This window comes from Platalea leucorodia (assembly GCF_965183815.1).
Source record: "Platalea leucorodia genome assembly, chromosome: 6".
NCBI lineage: Eukaryota > Metazoa > Chordata > Aves > Pelecaniformes > Threskiornithidae > Platalea > Platalea leucorodia.
This window is the reverse complement of record NC_138828.1, coordinates 15,891,637-15,910,218: the sequence shown is the minus strand read 5'-3', so window position 1 is coordinate 15,910,218 and position 18,582 is coordinate 15,891,637. Positions and strand designations below refer to the sequence as shown.

The 18,582-nt window shown below is 39.2% G+C and overlaps 1 protein-coding gene across 8 annotated transcripts in view; it reads left to right on the top strand.

Annotated features, from left to right (window-relative positions):
* OTUD4 (OTU deubiquitinase 4) overlaps positions 1-17,101 on the top strand; it is a 36,564-nt gene extending 19,463 nt beyond the window's left edge. For 3 of the 8 annotated variants that reach the window (XM_082315142.1, XM_082315143.1, XM_082315144.1), the window contains exons 12-22: positions 1,609-1,709; positions 3,089-3,213; positions 3,322-3,502; positions 4,706-4,871; positions 6,218-6,338; positions 8,406-8,461; positions 9,004-9,162; positions 9,746-9,884; positions 10,929-11,198; positions 11,929-11,969; positions 14,207-17,101. In XM_082315142.1, the coding sequence (XP_082171268.1) occupies positions 1,609-1,709; positions 3,089-3,213; positions 3,322-3,502; positions 4,706-4,871; positions 6,218-6,338; positions 8,406-8,461; positions 9,004-9,162; positions 9,746-9,884; positions 10,929-11,198; positions 11,929-11,969; positions 14,207-15,451 (2,604 nt within the window). In that variant the 3' untranslated portion in view covers positions 15,452-17,101. The remainder of the gene's footprint in view (positions 1-1,608; positions 1,710-3,088; positions 3,214-3,321; positions 3,503-4,705; positions 4,872-6,217; positions 6,339-8,405; positions 8,462-9,003; positions 9,163-9,745; positions 9,885-10,928; positions 11,199-11,928; positions 11,970-14,206) is intronic. The other 5 variants (XM_082315148.1, XM_082315147.1, XM_082315149.1 and 2 more) reach the window with 5 other exon arrangements.
* The last annotated feature ends 1,481 nt before the right edge of the window (positions 17,102-18,582 follow it).

Below are 18,582 nucleotides of genomic sequence, written 5' to 3'. Positions count from 1 at the left end.
AAGGGGTAATGGTTTTAAACTAAAAGAGGGTAGATTCAGACTGGATATAAGGAAGAAATTTTTTACAATGAGGGTAGTGAAACACTGGAACAGGTTGCCCAGAGAGGTGGTAGATGCCCCATCCTTGGAAACATTCAAGGTCAGGTTGGACAGGGCTCTGAGCAACCTGATCTAGTTGTAGGTGTCCCTGCCTACTGCAGGGGGGTTGGACTAGATGACCTTTAAAGGTCCCTTCCATCCCAAAGCATTCTATGATTCCTGTTGGTAAATTGGCTTTGTTCTAATCTCATTACTTTCAAGTAATGGAATACAGCTTGCTTTAGTTACTGCAGATCCTGAAGATCCTGAAGTTTTGGCTGATTCTTCTTCTTGAAGTATTCAAAGTGTGTTACACAATTGCTCTTTAAATTCTGTTCAAATTTGTAGTATGTATTGCTGCTTAAGAAGAAATAAGATTTGCCATTAAAATCTGTAGTACTCAAATTTTAGATTAATCTCCTTAGGTGTGTTAGCTAAACTGGTGGTACTTGGCTAAATATGGTTCTTTCTAGGACAGTTGACCATCTATTAAAATTATTAATATTAATGTGAAAATATTCAGTTAGGTTTATCATGCAGCATGGGGGCTCTTTAAGTTTGTACTTTTTTTTATTTGTGTAATGGAATTAAGCATAATGAATAAATTTCACAAACCCCCAAAAACCACAAACCCTCAAAACCCCATACAAAACAAACCAACCAACCTAATGTGGAGTTGATTATTTATTGCTTCATAGTACAGGCTTAAAATTTGTATTTAAGACTCTAAGGCTGTCTTGTGTAGTATTTACTAAAGAGTACAGATACTATTAGTAGAAAAAACTCTGACAATTAACGTACTTTCTCTCTCAAATTTTCTATGTACCTGTCAAGACAGTAAATATATGGGATAAAAACATGGGAAGGGAAGGTGAAGTAAACAGTGAAAAGTGGAGTTGACTAATGCAGCTGAAAAGCCGAACGTTGTAGCAGAATGTTATGAAATTTATTTTATATGTAACAGAAGAGTTCTAAGAACGTGGAATGTCAGTCGGACAAGTAACACTATGATTGTGTCTGAACAACTTTTTTTGGTTGTTTTAAAAAAGTTTCTGAAGAATAACTTCAGAAATAGTTGGTGTTCATTATGTTCTTAAACTAAATTTCACTGAAGTTAGTAATGAATTTTTCTTTTCTTTACATGGATTTTAACAAGGAAAAGCTTTGGGTTTTATTCTAAGAGAAAGTGTTTTCAGTAAAGCTGAAAACCCTTGATATGCTGGTTACTTTTAACTTTCTCATGTAGTTTTGAAAGCCGTGTTTCATTAAGTAGTGTTACCTGGCAAGCTTTCTGTTTTGTGGTTGTTTTATTTTTTAATAGTATTTTTATTTCTTTTTGAAGATGCAATATGGATTGAAGATTTGGTTTTGATACATTTGCTGAATTACATGATGTTTATTTGTCAGGTCTTCTGTTGCCCAGAGGAAAAGTTCTATTTTTAACATTGCTGATATTTTAAAGAGTTACGTCCTCTCATTATCTTCTTTGAAGCTAATGCACCTTTTTTTTCTTATTCTTTTTCCTTATAGGTGCGCTTAGATCATAATGGGAAATTTTATAATGCCCATATTCAAGAAGTTTGTTCAGAGAATGGGCCAGTTGTTGTATTTGTAGAAGAGCTTGGAGCAAAGTAAGTGCTTAATCTCTTTTGGAAAAGAGTGCCAAACTGAACCTTGGTAATGGCAGCATTACTTTAGTTCAGAGTTAATTTCAGCCCCTGAAGTGTATTTACTTCTTTACTTGAAGCAGTACTACCACAGAATTGTTAAGAAAACAACATATTAAATAAAAAAGGAAAAAGGGGTTCTGCATTGATTGTCACTTTAGACTTTTTTCTTTAGTGCTTAAGCAGTCTGGATATTACTTGCAGAGTAAAACAGTAACTACATTAGTATTAGAATTTATTTTTGCACAAGATTCAGTCCTAAACAGATTGACACCATCCTAACTAAATGTCGCTTGTTGTGCTTAATAAATAGATGCTAGATTTGTGACAAGCTTTTCCTATTAAAAGGTCCATGAAATCACCTAGGTTCTCTGTTGGTTGAGTAGCTCTGCCTGATTTCATACAGAGAGTGCCAAGTTGCTGTTTAGATCAGCATCATCTTTGCCCTGCCTTGGGACAAAATAAGTGTTTAAAGTTGTTTTTGGGGGTTGTGGGGGTTTTTCGTGTGTTGTTTGTTGGCTGTTTTTGTTGTTTTCTGGGGTGGTAGTGGTGGTGGTTTTGGTTGTTTGGGGGGTGAGGTTTTTCTGTTTGTTGATTTGGGGGAAGGGGCAGTTTGAGACATCTTCTTGAGCTCTCTCTAACTCTTCGGGGGCAAAAAAACCCCACAGCTGAATGTAGTTTGGGAAGAGGAAACACTTTCGGTCAAGGTAAATGAGGGAAGGAGAAAGATGCCCATTAATCCCATGCAATCTCCTTCTGTAAAAAAAAAAAAAGGAAAATGTTTTGACATCTGAAGATTGTCTCACAGTTTGTTCCCTTTTTAAATTGAGATTTAACCTGATTTGAACTGTCTGTTATAGATTTTGAATGTCTTCCTTTCAAATAATGTAAACAGTTGCTTGGACATCCGTACACCATCCTCAATTAAAAATGCAGTAATTGCTCTGGGATATAAACGACCGATGTAATGTGTTTCAGTCTTGACATCTATTGCAGTGTTTGTGATAAGTTTATCTGAGTGTATATTACTTTTTCTGATCATTCTCCTTTTCCGTCTGCCCTGAAGACATTATAATACTCGCTTCACAAATGGCTGATCATTCTTTACTGAATAAGCTTGCATCAACTTATCAGAGAGAGTTTTATTTTAAAAAAAAAAAAAAAAAGAAGGTTTGTTCTTCTACACATTGCTTGAGTGTAATGATAAAGAAGAAAGGACTTCGAATGCAATGTTCTGAAAAATGGAAAGATCCATCGATCTTGGTAAACATGTGGTATTAATTTATGCAAGCCCCAGTCTGGTCTTTAAGATATTTTTCCCTCCATAATTCCTTGTTTTTTAGGCATGCTGTCTCACTGAAGAGCCTTAAACCTCTTCCACAGGCCTCTCCTATGGAGGGCTGGAACACTGTGCCAGGGAAGAAGATAAAAAAGTTTTTCCCAACATGGGGGCAGAATGCTCAGCCCGGTAGGATTGTACCTGTCTTTGTGTGGCAGAATCTTTATTGTCAGATGTTTTGTCTCAAAGAGCGTAAAAAAATTATTAAAAAAAAAAAAAATCACGTCTTTATCACAGATGCAGATTGCAGAGGGCCAAAGAATCAGAGCAAGTCAATAAAACCCCAGTCAGCACTACCTCCTCGACTTCAGCATACTGTGGGAACCAGGCAGCATCAGTTCTTATGTTCTGGACCCCAACCTCATCAGACCTCAGCTGAGCAAAAAGCTCCAGGCAGGAATCCTTCCCAAACTGTAAGGTAAAACTGCAAATAACATCTTCCTTATCTTGAACTCTGGCTGAGCTTCTTGGAGCCCAGGTGCCTGCTTCAGATGCTTCCAACATGTTCTTTTGAAATATGTTCCCATTGAATTCTTAAGAAGTGTTCCAAGTTCTTAAGAATACACACAAGCACAGGAAAAAAAAATCTTTTTGTTTTTTTTAATAAGTCTTTTTCAAAATTACTGCCATCATGAGCTCCTACTTTTTTTCTTGCATGGCAGCATCTCCTCTGGAAGCACTGTACACAAAACTGCGGTTCTTCTTGGAAAGTGGATGTTGGTTTTTTGTCTGGTTGGGGCTGAAGTAATGTTGCATGTAGCATTTCTTGGGCACGGCTAAGATCTTCCCTCAGCTTCTGCAGAACCTGTCATAGAGGACTGCTCCATGTTATGACATCACTTGAAGGAGTACCAGGACAGCATTTTGCCTACATTTATTGGTAGTGGTTTTTTGATTCATAGTGCTGCTGCAGCAGTTTCTGTTTTCATCATTGCCACTCTTCCTCTGTCCTATCTAAAAGACTATTCTGTACTTGGCTACAAACCCAAACTCTTCATGGTCTATTCTGTCACTCTTCTCATAACTCCTTGTGGAATAAATGGGGCTGGGGTGTCTGTGGAGTCTGCCACATGCAACATCTTAAGGGCATTTTTCTTCCACCTGTAACCTAAATACATGAGTGTCCTAAAATGTTTGGTTAAGTAATTCAGAAAGCTGAAACAGTGATATTCATTTTGTGTAGTGATGCTTCAAACACTGAAAATTATAGTGCGTTTTCCCTTTTGTTGTTGTATTTACAGAAATCTTCTTCCCCAGCTTTCTCTTGCATGTTCATAGGTAGCAGATGGGGGGTGGTCAGTTTTCAGTTGGCACAGAAATGGATTAGATCACTTGATGTAGGCATTTGGTTCTTACTATGATCCAATAATTACCATTTGTTATAAAGTCTTTCAGAATTGTATTGAACTGAATAAATCATGGACAAAATCCATTCTTTCCCTTCCTTAGATTTTATATGGGTGAGTTGCAGTGGGCAGAAAGGGATCTGGTATATGTGGAATCACATAAGCAGTGCTATGTAATTATCTTCTTTCTTCCTTCTAAACCATGAGTTTGCATTGTGTTTGATACTGGTGAATTTCTTTGTTGAAATGATCCCGTTGCATTTTTTCCTTTACAGAAAACCAGACCGGGAGAGAACCGAGGATCTGAACCATGGCAGCAGAGATTGTAACTACTTTGGCCTGTCTCCAGAGGAACGCAGGGAGAAACAAGCTATAGAAGAATCTCGTTCACTTTATGAGATCCAGCAGAGGGATGAACAAGCTTTTCCTGCTCTTTCCAATGTATGCTTTTTCTCATTGTAATTAATAGTGCATTTTTCACACTTGTCCATGAACCTTTAATTAGCAATTGTTGTTCTGCTGTCCTTGCATTACAATACAGTTCGAAAGTTAGGGATATTTTCTTCACACTCACTTTCTACGTAGAAATATGTGAATCTCCAGTGCTTTATGTATTCAAGATAAGACACACACATAGTAGTTTCCCCTGGGAATAAACGTCCACCATACAGTTCTTTAGGCGTGTAAATATGGTAGACACATGAGCTTCTGAAGCTGTGGGCTTCTTTCTTCATGTTCCTCCTGTCTTTGGAAGGCTTTGCACTGCCTTACAGTTTACTCAGATGTTGTCTTTTTCTTGTATGGTGGGATCAAACTTCAAGGTGAGGACGGAACTTGCTCTAGAGTACAGTTTAATTTAGCTGAGAAATAGCTCAGTAAAATGGCAGTGTGGCGCTTGAATTAGTATCAGAGGTGACTAGGTGATTTTTTTTCTAATTTGGTTCACATAAAACCTGTTTTATTTATAAATGACTTTTCTTTTTAGCCTGAGAACTTACTGGTGCGAGAACTTGCCTAGTGTTATAAGTAATGCAAATTCTTCTACCGTTGTGGAGTTGAGCTGGCTTCAGTGGCCTTGTCTACGTCTGAGGGACGAATGTGGCCTTTAGATTTTGAGAGATTATTCTGTTGATGCAATTTTTAAAGAAAGGGGATTGGACTCTCAGTACACCCAGGGAGCAAGCAGATCCTGTGCCTACATAGGTTTATTCTAGAGACCTGTGGGGCTTTTTGGATTTAAATCCTAGGGCAAAGAGAAGCAAGAACCAGGCTGGAAAGAATGAGTAGGTGAAAGATGGGCCTTACATCTCTTGCTTTGTGGAAGTGACTTCCTGCGCTGGGTCTTTCAGTTCTTGAGCATTAATTACTTATATTGGTGTAATCGAGAGACATGTACAGCTCTTCTGTGCTGCAAAGAGCAGACTAAGACTGAAGCCTAACGGGCAGAGGTTGCTCTCTCTCTGAGCTGTGGTAAACAATATGCTGTATTTGCTTGCCTGCTGGAGGAGGATGTGATTTTAAAGCAGATATTGTCTGCAGTTTTTGTTTGTCATCTAAACTAATGACATGAATGCTTTTAAAGGACACTTTGAATGACAGAGTGGATGAATCTGAACGATACTGATCAAGATTGCCTCTCTCCCCCCCCCCCCCCCCCCCCCTTTCTGCCTATCACAGAGATAAGTATTATGTGTCATGAAGGCATAATAGTATCATGTCAGATGATGGCAAAGTGTCATCATACTTCTTATATAAATTCATATTTCCGCTTTTGTAAATTTCTTTAGAATCAGTCAGTCTGTCAGGCTGCTACACAGACTGTGGATAACTTAAACCAGAAAAAGTTCTCAAATAATGAGAGAAGAAACAGCAAGTGGACAGCAGAGGTGGAAGAGCAGAAGGATAAAGGTAAAAATAAATGTTTTTGGATGAAGTGGTTTTTTTGTTTGTTTGTTTGCTTGCTTTTATTACCAGCCTCAGGATTTATTCAAGACAGGGCATCTTTTAGGCAATGAGGGGAAAATTACCATAAGTAATAGTGTCAAACTAAGCTAGGCTCAAGGTAGCAAAGGTGTGGTTTGGGAAGAAAGTACATGTTTTCCTGCTTTGTGAATGTGGCTGAGAGAGCAGGCTCCTTGCTGGGATTTTTGAAGTAAATGAGAAGAGGAATGAGAGAAATGAAAACGCTGTCAGAGCTACCCTAAATTAGATCCTGTTGAAATTCTAGTGAGTGTGGCAGAAAGTGCCAGTGGGAGGAGTATTAAGAGTGCTTACTGGAGTCAGTTAAGAGAAAAGCAGGCAAAAGTATTCAAAGCGGCATGGTTAAGAATTAGCATACAATGGTACAGAAAGAGGGGAGAAGATGGTGTACAGAAGAGTTGAAACACAGACACACATCCTCCTCCCCCCCCATTTACAGTAGAAAGAGCTGTCACATGGTCAAAATTTGTTTGGGTTTTCTCCCCCCAGTCTGATATAACACTTTTTAGCTTCTGTTCATTGACTCTAAGCTTTTCCTCTTCTGTGAGGGAGTGGAGTGTGGCAGTAGTAGATGAAAGCTGTAGCTGTCAGGAGGGAGGTAGTAAATCTTCGCTAAATGCAACTAATAGGGGTTTTTATTTGTTTTTTTATTTTTTGTCACGTCAACTTTGCCATAACTAAACACTGAATTTGATCTTGGCTTCTTTCACTCCCCCCCCACCCCCGAGTAAATAATACAAACTCTTTAGCCTCCTCTTAGAAGTTGTTCCTTCCCTCTGTTTTTTGAAAAGTTTTTTTTGTTCCCTTATCTCTGGCAACAGCAGAGGCATTACTGTTGTGTATGATACTTGTGCTCCTTAGTCCCTCTTACAACATGTAATGCTTTCTTGAATGGTCTCACAAGGACTGATGTTACTTATTTTTCATTCGCCAAACATCTGAAAACTTCTTAACTTCTTTCATTTGAAAACTTGTTTCATCAGCAATGCCAAAAAGAATGTTCATGTAGAGAAAGCTGTTTATTACAGTGTCATGATAGAGTTTGCTGAAGTGTGTGGCATGTACAGCTTTCTCTGCTTTTGTGACGCTCTGGATTCTGTTGCCTCTTCTGAAAGTAGGTTAAAAATCCTATGGGAATAAACTGTACTTCCTTCTGAGTATTTAGACATTCCTATTGGTGCTTGGGGAATTGGCAATAATTCTCATGATCAATATTGTTTTAATTTACATTGTTGTCTAGTTGTGATGGTGCATATACTAAGCTTTTAAAAAATACATATCTATTTAGCGGCTATTATTAAACGTACGTGCATGAATTTGGTTGACAAGCAGTGGTGACCAGATTTGAACATAAGCTAGAATGTGAAGAACTTGTACAGATCTTGTTATATGAAGATTATGCCATGACTGTTTTTCAGCACCATCTCCCCCACCGACTGTTTGCTGGTGCTTGAGAAATTAAACTTTCTGCATCAGTCTGAAAACTTTCTAGATCTTTTGAACCACTGAAACCTCCTAAACTGATTTATCTTTTACTCAAGTCAAGAGTAGAGAAGACTTTAAGCTTCTGTTATCTTAACACTTGAATATGGAAATGCAGATCAAAACATTTTTGTTTTAAGCAAAGTACAAACTTAATTCTTTTTCACTCGGAGGGATTTAGGATGAATGATATGTGTTTAAAGAGACAGCTACATTTCTTTCCTGCTTCCCTCAAGCATCACCGAAATGGTTAACAAACATCAGTAAAGAACTGTAGAGCTTTGAAAACCCAGGTTGAAGTAGCTGCTCTGTTACTGCCCCAACAATTGTTTACTTTAGGATGCTTTGATCTTTGATAAAAATTGCAGTTTAAGTTTCCTGAGGTAATATGTACTGAGGTAGGTTTTGTTTTGAAGGTTTAACTTTGGAAAGACAAACTTTTAACTGGCTTAAGTTATGATAGCCATAAATGGTGTAATGGTTCATTTACTAGGTTATGTCTTGGTGTTACAGAGTCAAATTCCAGGCAGATCCACTTAAGTCAGAAGCTTGAGCCAAATTCATCTGAGGTAATCTTAAAGAAAAGACCAAATTTTTTTTTTTAATGTTATTGCTTCTCTGATACATGATTAGCAGAGCAATAGCTGCCTTTAGAGCTGTGATTGCTGCTGCTGCTTTACAGCTTTTAGTGAAATACTTCTAAGGTTGGAGGCTTGTATTGCTGTCAGCTTTCCTGAGCCCCTGTAACCCGTACTTATAGCTGTAATCTGAGTTCTCAAATCTGGGCTATCGAGAGCACTTACGAATCTGGATTTGTAATTGCTTAGTACAGTTTGTACTTTCAGTGTAATGGGACCACAGAAGATTTGATGTTTACTAATAGCTACTGTGCTAACAGACCATGATCTCTGAAGTTCAGTGAAGATTTGTGGCCTCTTGTTGGCTTTTAACCTTTGCTGTCCGTTGAATGAGCAAAATGTTACACTAGTGTAATAGTGATTGGGTGCTTAGCCCACTTTGTATGTAGTGTGGTTTAATATCTTTGAATGCCTCTTTGAAAAGTAAATCTTACTATTAGACTAGCTGTCTGTTGTTTCTAACTTTGCTTTAGAAGAATAGTCAAGATGAGAGTTATCCAAAAGCTTCATCTCCTTTGGAACAAGTAAAAACAGATTCTCCGGTTCTTGCTGAGCAAGTAAGAAATGTTTGTTTGATTTCAAAGTTTTCCAGTCAGGAGACTTCAGACAAAGGGGAGCTTCATCACAGCCACGTATGTATTATAATACTGGCTTTTAATTATGTAGTCATTTCTATGGCGATAATACTGAAATTTCCTATTTATGGTTAGAAATCTGTTATGTCCAACATAAAGCATGTAAAAGGGCAACCCTTGATTAGAAAAGTAAAAGTATATCCTTTCTCTTCTGAGAGAGGGGTTATTTCTTATCTTTCTGCTAAGATAACCATGCTTTTCACTTTAAATTCTTTACCTTTGCTTTTTCAGGTTTCTCCAAGGTTATTGGTAATTGTTTGTGAGGGTGGCTTTTCTTTTGGATGGGAGATGATAGTTAAATTTAATGCTTGTGGAGGTGGTTATAACACTGATGGCTGTCTGTGGTACAGGCACATTCTGGATAGAGCTCAGTGCAGAGTTCTTCACACAGTGATGTAGTGTACCTCAGATCTCTCTTACGTATACAGCCTGATGTTACTAGTTAATATTTTGCTATGGTGATGGTGGTAGTCTGGATAATAATGAGTTGTCAAGCCTTTTTTGGTAGAAGTCGAACACATTAGGGGTCACCAACAATGGTGATTTAGAATAATTTTGTGTGATCTCTTTGTTTTTATAGAACCTGACAGAATGCTTACCAAGCATAACTCCAACACCTTCACCAGTCTTTTCTGAGGTGCATTTACCTCCATCAGTGCCTTCTGTACCAGCCATTGTGCCAGCTTGGCCAAGTGAGCCAACAACCTATGGACCAGCAGGTTTGAAAAAATATTAACATAAATCAGAAACAACTAATCCTGAAAAAATACTTTAACTGTCTTGCTAAATTGAAGATGCCTCCAGGAGACACTGTATCATGTAACTTCACATTCCAAAGGCAGTCATTTATAGGAATATAGTTTCTCACTGCCAAAAGCTAGTGAGAGTTCTAGTAGATCTTTGATTGCCCGTATGTATAGTTTGCTTTACTCCCTACCTGAAGGTGGAAGAGGGATGCGTACTCAAGTCTCTGTTTTTCTCCTGAGTGGGATAGCATTGAGTTTTGAGGGGGCTTATTCTGAAGATCTGCTTAAAGTAGAACACATTGTCAGCCTGTTGAAGCTTGGTATGTGTTTCTGGTCTGTGTCCCGTGCAATAAGCTCCTGGATTCACTGAGGACTCAGCTTGGGTCTGGTATGTCTGGAACTAATGAGATGCATTTGGACATGAGCTGCAAAACCATATGCTGTGCATATCAGAAGATATGTGGAATTAACTTAGATTCAGTATTGCTCATTAGATCAGGTGTTATATTTTCTTTCCCACTGTTGCGTTTCTGTACAAGGACTAGCTTTCAAATCAGCGTACTATGTTCACATGATATGGTAATAATCCTGTCATACTTGACCGCATCTGTGACAGAAGATACATAGCCCAGTTAATCTGAACTCAGATTCAGGGCTGACTGTAAATTACTATTCAGAATGAAGACTGCAGAGATTCACATATAAGTTTCAGTTCCCCCCTTTTTTTGCCTCCCTATTTCCTTCTGGTATTCATAATTTTAAAAATAAATATGGGAAGGGTTCAGCTATTGCTGGAAAGCTTAACTGTTTCACTCTTTCTGAAAACTGTTCTCTGCATTTAGTCAAATTTTCTTTTGTTTGTAACTTCCCGACTCAAGAATTTCCTCCTATGTCTTCCTGAATACCTTTTTTTTTTTCTTTTTTTCTTTTGTCTTTTGAAACTTGCTTTCCTGCTGTTGTTTTCTTTTGTAATTGTATATAGTAGAGAGAGAGATAAAAATGTGTTTTTTCCCTTAGGTATTCCAGCCCAAATACCTGCTTCTTCACTGATGCCAGCCCCAGCAACGGGACCTGACTCTATTGTATCACAGGCTCAGGTAACATCTGCTCCAGTTGCTGGAGTTCCTGTGTCGCTACAAGCAGTTAACCAGCCTTTAATGCCTTTGCCTCAGACTCTGAATCCTTACCAGGATCCACTATACCCTGGATTTCCTTTTAGTGAAAAGGGAGAAAGAGCCGTTGCACCCTCTTACTCCCTGTGCAATACTGGGGAAGACTTACCTAAAGGTGAGAAGCTAGAAGAAAGTCTGGGTCTTATACCACTTTTCCTAATAGGGTTTCTGTTCTTAAAATGTAGATAAAGACAACTTCTTTGGTCCTGTTGTTAGTCTGTGTCAAAAGATCTAATTGTTGTCATTCCATGATTTAAGGCGTGGGAGGGAATATTGAAGAGTTGTTACTCTTCAGTTTGCTGTGCTAACATTGTGAGTATTTTAAGTGGTTACACCTGGAAATCTGATATGATCATTCTGTGGTTCTTAGCTTGACCCACCATAGCTTGAGGTTTTGTGAATATAAATGATTTTCTTCGGAGAACTGCTTCCTTTTACAGTAACAGATTTTCTCTTGTAATCAAAAGCTTGGAAGTTGTTGAGTATTTCCTTACTGGTCTGGGAAAACAAAGGTTTTGGCATGCTACAAATATGGAATATGCCCATAAAGAACATATCATGTCTGACTGCACGGTGGTGTTTGTTTACTGAACTGTTTCTTTAAAAACTAGAAGTTCAGTTCCACAAACTGTTAAAACTGACATTTTAACTGCAGTTGTGTTCTAGATATCTTACTGTGGCAAAAAGAAAAAACTCAAATCACTCAAAGACATGCAAGCAGCAACTTGATATCAGTGTTTCTCTACTGAAATGGCACTTTTTGCAGGGACTAATTTTTGGATCAGATGAAGTGTAATATTTTAGGTCTTCATAGATCTTTTTCTGTTTGTTTTTTTTTCCCCTAGATAAGAATATTCTTAGATTTTTCTTCAATCTTGGTGTGAAGGTAACTCTTCAAACTTACTTATGTTTTTGTATTTGCTTGTATTTGGTAGTACTTACAGTCCAGAAGTTTGGTTGCTGCAGCTGTACGCTTCAAGTTAATCTTTAAATTTGAAATACTTTTTATTTTGTCTTCTGTTAACTGGGACCCTAACAGTGGTCCACATTGCAGTTCAAGTCAACAGAAATAAATTTTGTCTCAGCAGTGATAGTGAGAAGTATTGGCTTCCAACTGTGGCTATAAAGTCAACAGATGGTGCTTTACAAATTCACAGGTAAACGATTGAGTTTGAAGATGCGTTCTTTCGGAAGCAGTGTATAGTAAAAGAGAAAAGGCCCCCCGACTTTGACCATGTCTGTGTACTGGCAAAGCCACTGCAGTACAAATACCTAGTATGTCTTTCCCTGTGGACACTCCCTTAAGTAACCTGCATGTCTGTCCTTTCTGCTCAGGTTAAGGACAACAGTATTTGACTTTTAACCTTCTAAGTAATTATAATAGCGGTTGATGTGTATGTGTGGTGCAAATCTGTGTGTGTGGTTGGGGAACAGGCTCATCCAAAAAGGCAACATTTTCTATTTCTTCCTAAGGACTAGTTCTTTGCTTAGTTTCTCCCTTCTGCACATAAAAATGTTCCTTTTTTACCTTCTCTGACTCCTTCTGTCAGGCAGACTACTTTGGAAAAGGTGTCGAGAACTCTCAGGCTTACTCCACGTGACTTTGGCTCTAAGTAATGATTTTCTTTGGTGTCTGTGCAAGGAAAGAGGGAATGTTCAGCACAGCTTACGAAGTAAATTTAGATTTGATAACTATGTAACAAGTCTCTTTGCTTAATAGAAGATCCATAAGTCATTAGCAAGTGTCACTGCAATATATTTAAACAGCGTTTGTTTCCTAAGCCCACATAGATTTGGAACTCTCCTTACTGGTACTTTGTATTATTTGGGATATAGTCTGTCATTTTGTGCTTCAGCACCATCTACTGGCCAAAGTACCCTGTTCTAGTAGTTGTGCTCCTCAGCTGGTGACTGAGCTGAGTAGGGTAGACCCGGGAACTACTTTCTGCATTACCCTGTCCACTGCTTTGGTCCCAGGTCCTGCCATGCTGTTATCCACACCTTTCCAGCTGCCCGGTCCAAGTGAAGCGACTAGTTCCCGTTGGGAGGAGGTCTGGGTAGGCTTCTCAGGATGGTTCACACCAGGGACTGCTTCTACAGATGGCACAGACGAGACCATGCTCTGCCCTACCTACGCCAATGTTTTCTTAAGACAGCCTTGTGCCTCCAGCAGCCTTGCATGGTGTTCTGTATGGCCTGAAATACGTGTATTTGGCACATTGTATTCTAAAAATATTCTACGGTGTTGCTCTTGGGCCACTTGCTATGTACCATAGTACAAACACGAAGTCTGTGTTTATAAACTCCAACTCTGAGCAATGTAGCCGTAAGCCACTGCACGCTAGTTAGTTAACATGGAAGGAGAGGACAGGGAAGGGGGTCGCCACCTGAGGTGGATGACTTCAGTGTTGTGAACGTAGCTCGCGTTCGCTAACAGCACAGAAAAGGTTGCTGCTGAAAACGGTGTGTGTCCATCGCGTGACTCCCACAGCAGCTGGAAAGCGTGTTGTATATTCTAAGGAAACCTGTCCCCCTGCTTTATGAAAGGGCTTCTAAGAAAGCAGATCTGTGGGCTGGGTGTTTATATATGGATTTCAATCTTTACAAATTGTCCTTGGGGAAATGGTCTAACTTTGGGTCTTGGTGTAGTCTTTTTTTTTTTTTTTTTAAGTGTAAATGTGTGCGTGGTATGACTTCTTGTTTTGGTTGTTATCCCTTAGAATTTTCAAAAGTGAGCTAGTAGGGCAAATTGCCAATTAATAATTGTGATTCTGGAAAATGAATTTGAAATGTGTGTCTTCAAATGCATAGCTAAAGCTTGACTTAATAGCATCATGTGTTCAGATTAACTATCTAGAAATTGTTACCAAGTTTTCTTACCGGTCATAACTGTTGCCCATTGCAACTGCATTTGGAAGGAAAAGAAAAAATGAGAACGTCAACCTGGAGTCCTAGATATTTAGAATTGAGGGCAGTCACTGTAAAAAACAATTAACTTTTACTTCCTGTAATTAACTGTTTCAAAATGGTAAATGACCTGTGTGCTATTGTGTCTGTCTGAACATTCAAAAGACCAAATACTTTTTTGTTTGTTTGTTTGTTTCCCCCCGCCCTGTCTTGCAGGCATACAGTTGTCCCATGTGGGCACCCCATTCTTACTTGTACCCCCTGCACCAGGCCTATTTAGCTGCTTGTAGAATGTACCCAAACGTGTCCCTTCCCGTGTATCCGCACAACCCCTGGTTCCAGGAGGCTCCACCGACTCAGAATGAAAACGAAACTGCACGAACAAACAGGCACTTTCCTGTTCAGAGCGAGGCCAGATCCAACGGTCAAATTCCACAGGTTGATAGCAGGTCTCCATCACTGCCTCTGATTATACCTACAGCTCAGGTGTCAGAAAGTCAAGGACAGGTCTGCGTAGAATCGGAGAATCCGGTGCAAGCTCTTCATGCAAACTACGAGGAGTCCCTGAGAGGGAAAAGCATGTTCCCACAGCCACCCTTTGGACACAATCACTTTCTAGGAGCTGTTCCGATAGCACCTCCTTTCTTTCCTCACTTTTGGTATGGGTACCCGGTTCAGGGTTTCATTGAAAATTCAGTAGCAAGACCCAACGTTGTCTTGTCGCCCGAGGACAAAGAGGCGGCAGCTAGCACCTCCGCGACCATGTACGTGCCTAAAGAATGCAGCCCTCCAGTTCCTGTAGTGAACTCTGCAGAACAGCTTCAGAAGACTGGCGGCAGCAGCGGCTTGAACAGCGTACCGTTCCCCGTGGCTGGCGCAAGCAGCGAATGTACTGCCCCAAAAGAAACTTCAGCTAGGGCACCTCAGTTGGAGCAAACTTGTCCTTCGGCTTCTCCTGCTAAGCAAAAAACAGCTGGGCAGCAAAATCGTTCTCCGCAGACACAGGGGACTGAGCGGCAGACAGCAGTGCCCAACACTCCGCCGCTGTTGGCAGAACCACCGAAAAATGAACTGAAAAATAGCATTCCTGGTCGTAAGGAGAAGACTGATAAAGGTAGAGATTCCAAGGGTGCTGGCAATCTGCAGGCAGAAAGCAGGGCACAGAGAACGAGGGAAGAGAGCTCTGAAGATGAGAGTGAAGTTTCCGATATGCTGAGAAGTGGTAGATCCAAGCAATTTTATAACCAGACTTACGGAGGAGGCAGAAGGCCTAGACTTGAGTGGGGCTATTCCAGCAGGGGAGGATACCAGTTCCAAAGAAATGAGGAAGCCTGGAAAGGACCACCCGGCAGAAGCAGAGATGACGGCTACCAGTATCAGCGAAACTTTAGAGGGAGGCCGTATAGGAACGACAGGAGAAGGGCAACACTGGGAGATAATCAGAGGGGGCATCAAGCGTAGAATGAACGGATAATTCAAAATTTTAAAACACAAAAAGTCATTTGAAGTAGCAGTTGAAAAATCTTAATCTTTCTTTTTAGTAACGTTCAAGGATATGTTTAACTTTCGGCAAATAAAGACTTAAGAGGATGTGAACTCCTACCATACTTTTTTTTGGGATTATAGAGTTTGTTTGGCTTAGCATTTTTTCCTCATTGTCAAATTAGAAAAAAACAATATAGGTTTAGTGTTTGATAATTATTTTTTTTCCCCACAAAGGTTTGAGTTTGCGATAGAAGATGGATACATACATTTACTAGAGTGACAAATTATAGCATTTGACGTGATCTAGATTCTAAAAGTGATGGTAACATTGCACCAAATATAAATGTCTATTTTATCATACAATGCCTTAGTTCTGAACTGAGCTAAAGGAATTCTCAGCCTACTGCACTGTTGTCTTTGATATGCTTCCAACCCAAAGGCCTTTCATCTCAAAAAAAAAAAAAAAAAAAAAAAAAAATCTGTCAAACTTGAATGTTTCTCTTCGGTGTGTTACACGTATGGCAGCCAGCTAACCCTGTGTCTTAGGTATGTTGTATATAGTTCTTTTCATATTCATAGGGTATATTTTTGAATTTTAAAAAGCATTTATTTGTTGAAATCAAAATCAAGACAAGCAGTCAAGAATAGCTGTGTATGAATTGGTAAGAATGGCTGTTTCCACCAAGAATTCTTAATGCTGGTGTGACTAGAATGGTGCCTATGCCAACTGAATAATTACAAAGACAATAAAAATGTAGATGCTATGCATTTCCAAAATAATTCTGCATCTGTTATAATAGCAGAAGTTTTTTTAATGCCACTTTAACACTAATGCACTGACAAATCCTAGATATTTTGTGAGGAGAGAAGCATAAAGTACATGTTACGTTTTTTTTTAAGTTTGTATGATTGAGCTACTGTTCAGTATTCTTGTGTTGTTGCACTGTTGATGCAAATTTGTGTTTTGCATGTACAACTCCTTGCTGGAACTACTTTTAAAAGCAAGATGGAGAGTCTCGGTGTGCTCCGCTCTTCCCTACAATTCACAAGGAAGTGGCTTCTGCCTTATATTTTTACACTGTGTCAGAGTTCTGATGCTGTTTCTTCTGACCCCCGATAACGATCTCTGCAGTGTTCCTGTTGCCTTTGCAGTTTGGATCTCCGGCTGTCCAAACTCGGAGAGTGCAGTGTGCACGGTATTCACTCAGCTCTGTTGCTCTGTAAAATTAACTGTTGTGTATATTTTTATATCTCTGTATATACTAGCGTAGGTGATGGTACCCTGTCATTCATGTCTGAGACCGTACACCCTTGATCAGGAGACTTGAGTGATAGTTATGTGATAAAGAATTTCTTTTCAGATGCATGCCATGTATAAAACCCAACTTAAAAGAAATGTTTGTCTTTTCACTTTCTTTCCAAATTATATTTACGTATTTGAAACTGTTGCAGTGACAATAAGTGTACGGGTTTTGTTCCAATAGAGCCACTTGTAGACAGCAGCAGAGCTATAAACGACTAGTTAATACATAGGCAAGCTGCAAACTACAAGGGGACGTAAACTGGATTTCTAGTTCTTATTCAAAATGGTAGTGGTAGGGGCTGTGCTGGGTTTTTTGGGGGGTTTTTTAGCCCCCTTTTTTTTTTAATCTAAATACTTTTCTAATTCAGAAACATATTCAGGATTTTGGAAGAGGCAATCTTCAGTTTTTCAGGTTGAGATCTAAGCAAGCACTGAGGGATTTAACAGTTGGTACCACTGTGGTCGTCTGTTTACCTCTGCTACTTACAAAGACTTAAAAGGGGCTTCTTGTCATCTTCCCTGGGAGGTTCTAAGAAGTAACTCGTCGTAGCCCAGATCTGTCCAGCAGTCACTGAAATAACCATTCAGTACTACAGCAGGCATTTAATCATGAGCTTTGTTGCAAGAACAAAGGCTTTCTACAGAAACTTCTTGGGAAACAGTGGAAGAGGTCGGCATGGCAGTAACTGGCAGGGCTATGCTTTTAGAAAATTTACTTTTAAAAATTAACTTAAAGTATTTAAGCTGGGCCTATGCCCTGCCTTGCTACTCTAGGACAGTTAAGGACTGAAATGTGCAGATGCAGTATCTTTTCCACCTTCGCTGTTGATAAAGTAAGTATGGTTTTCTCTGGTTTTGCCAAAAGACTTGTCGATCGATTGGCCAAACCCTTTCCCTGGGGCAAGATGTTTTAGGTTGCAGGATCCCGCTGGTTAGTAGGGGACTAGATGTAATATTTAGCATATACTGAACTGAGATGTACAGCTTCAGATATTTGCTAAACCACATCTTTACCTTACCCTAATTAGGACTGATTAACAGAAGATGCAGAACTCAAGTCGAAAGCAAGCTGTACTCATCCGCATGACTTAATTACACTGCCAAGGTTATAAAATATCCAAGTTGCTAACACACATAATGGCTTAAAAAGCCAAAAAGACAAACCACTGCCTTCTCTTATAACGTATGAGGCAAAAATGTAAATAAAGAGCAAAGCCCTGTTTTGTTTGCTCTCTCGTAACGTTTTTCACAGGCCAATGAAGGCAGAACAGACAACTGTTGCATGGAAAATACCCTTCCTTACTTTTAAGATATGTAGCTGAAAGTTATTTTTACATGTCTGCAAAACTAACTTACACAAGTAAGTAGGAACCCTTAAATATAGGCACTTTTCCCTGTCTCCCTGAAGGATCTTACTTTATATGGAAATTGATTTTTGACAAGCTATTTTTTTATTTACCTTCATTTTTGTCTCTAGTAGGGATCAAAGCTTTTGCTTCAGGCAAAACTAATTCTGGCATCTTAACTTAATCTTTCCATGGGAAGATGGCAGGTGCCAGCACTTGCCGAGGGAGGAATGAGTGGGGAAAAACAGCCCTTAACCTTTCTCCACTATGGAGGTTTAAGTTACAGAAGACTGAAAGGATTTTAATATTTTCTTTAAGACTTTATTTAACTGATTATTCTCCTGTAACTAGGTCTGAGAAGGTGCACAGGGACAGATGACTAAAAAGGTGTAGGTATTTTCCTTTATATTGTTTGTACTCCAACTTTTGTGTGCTCTTTTCTACAGTGTGAGACAAGG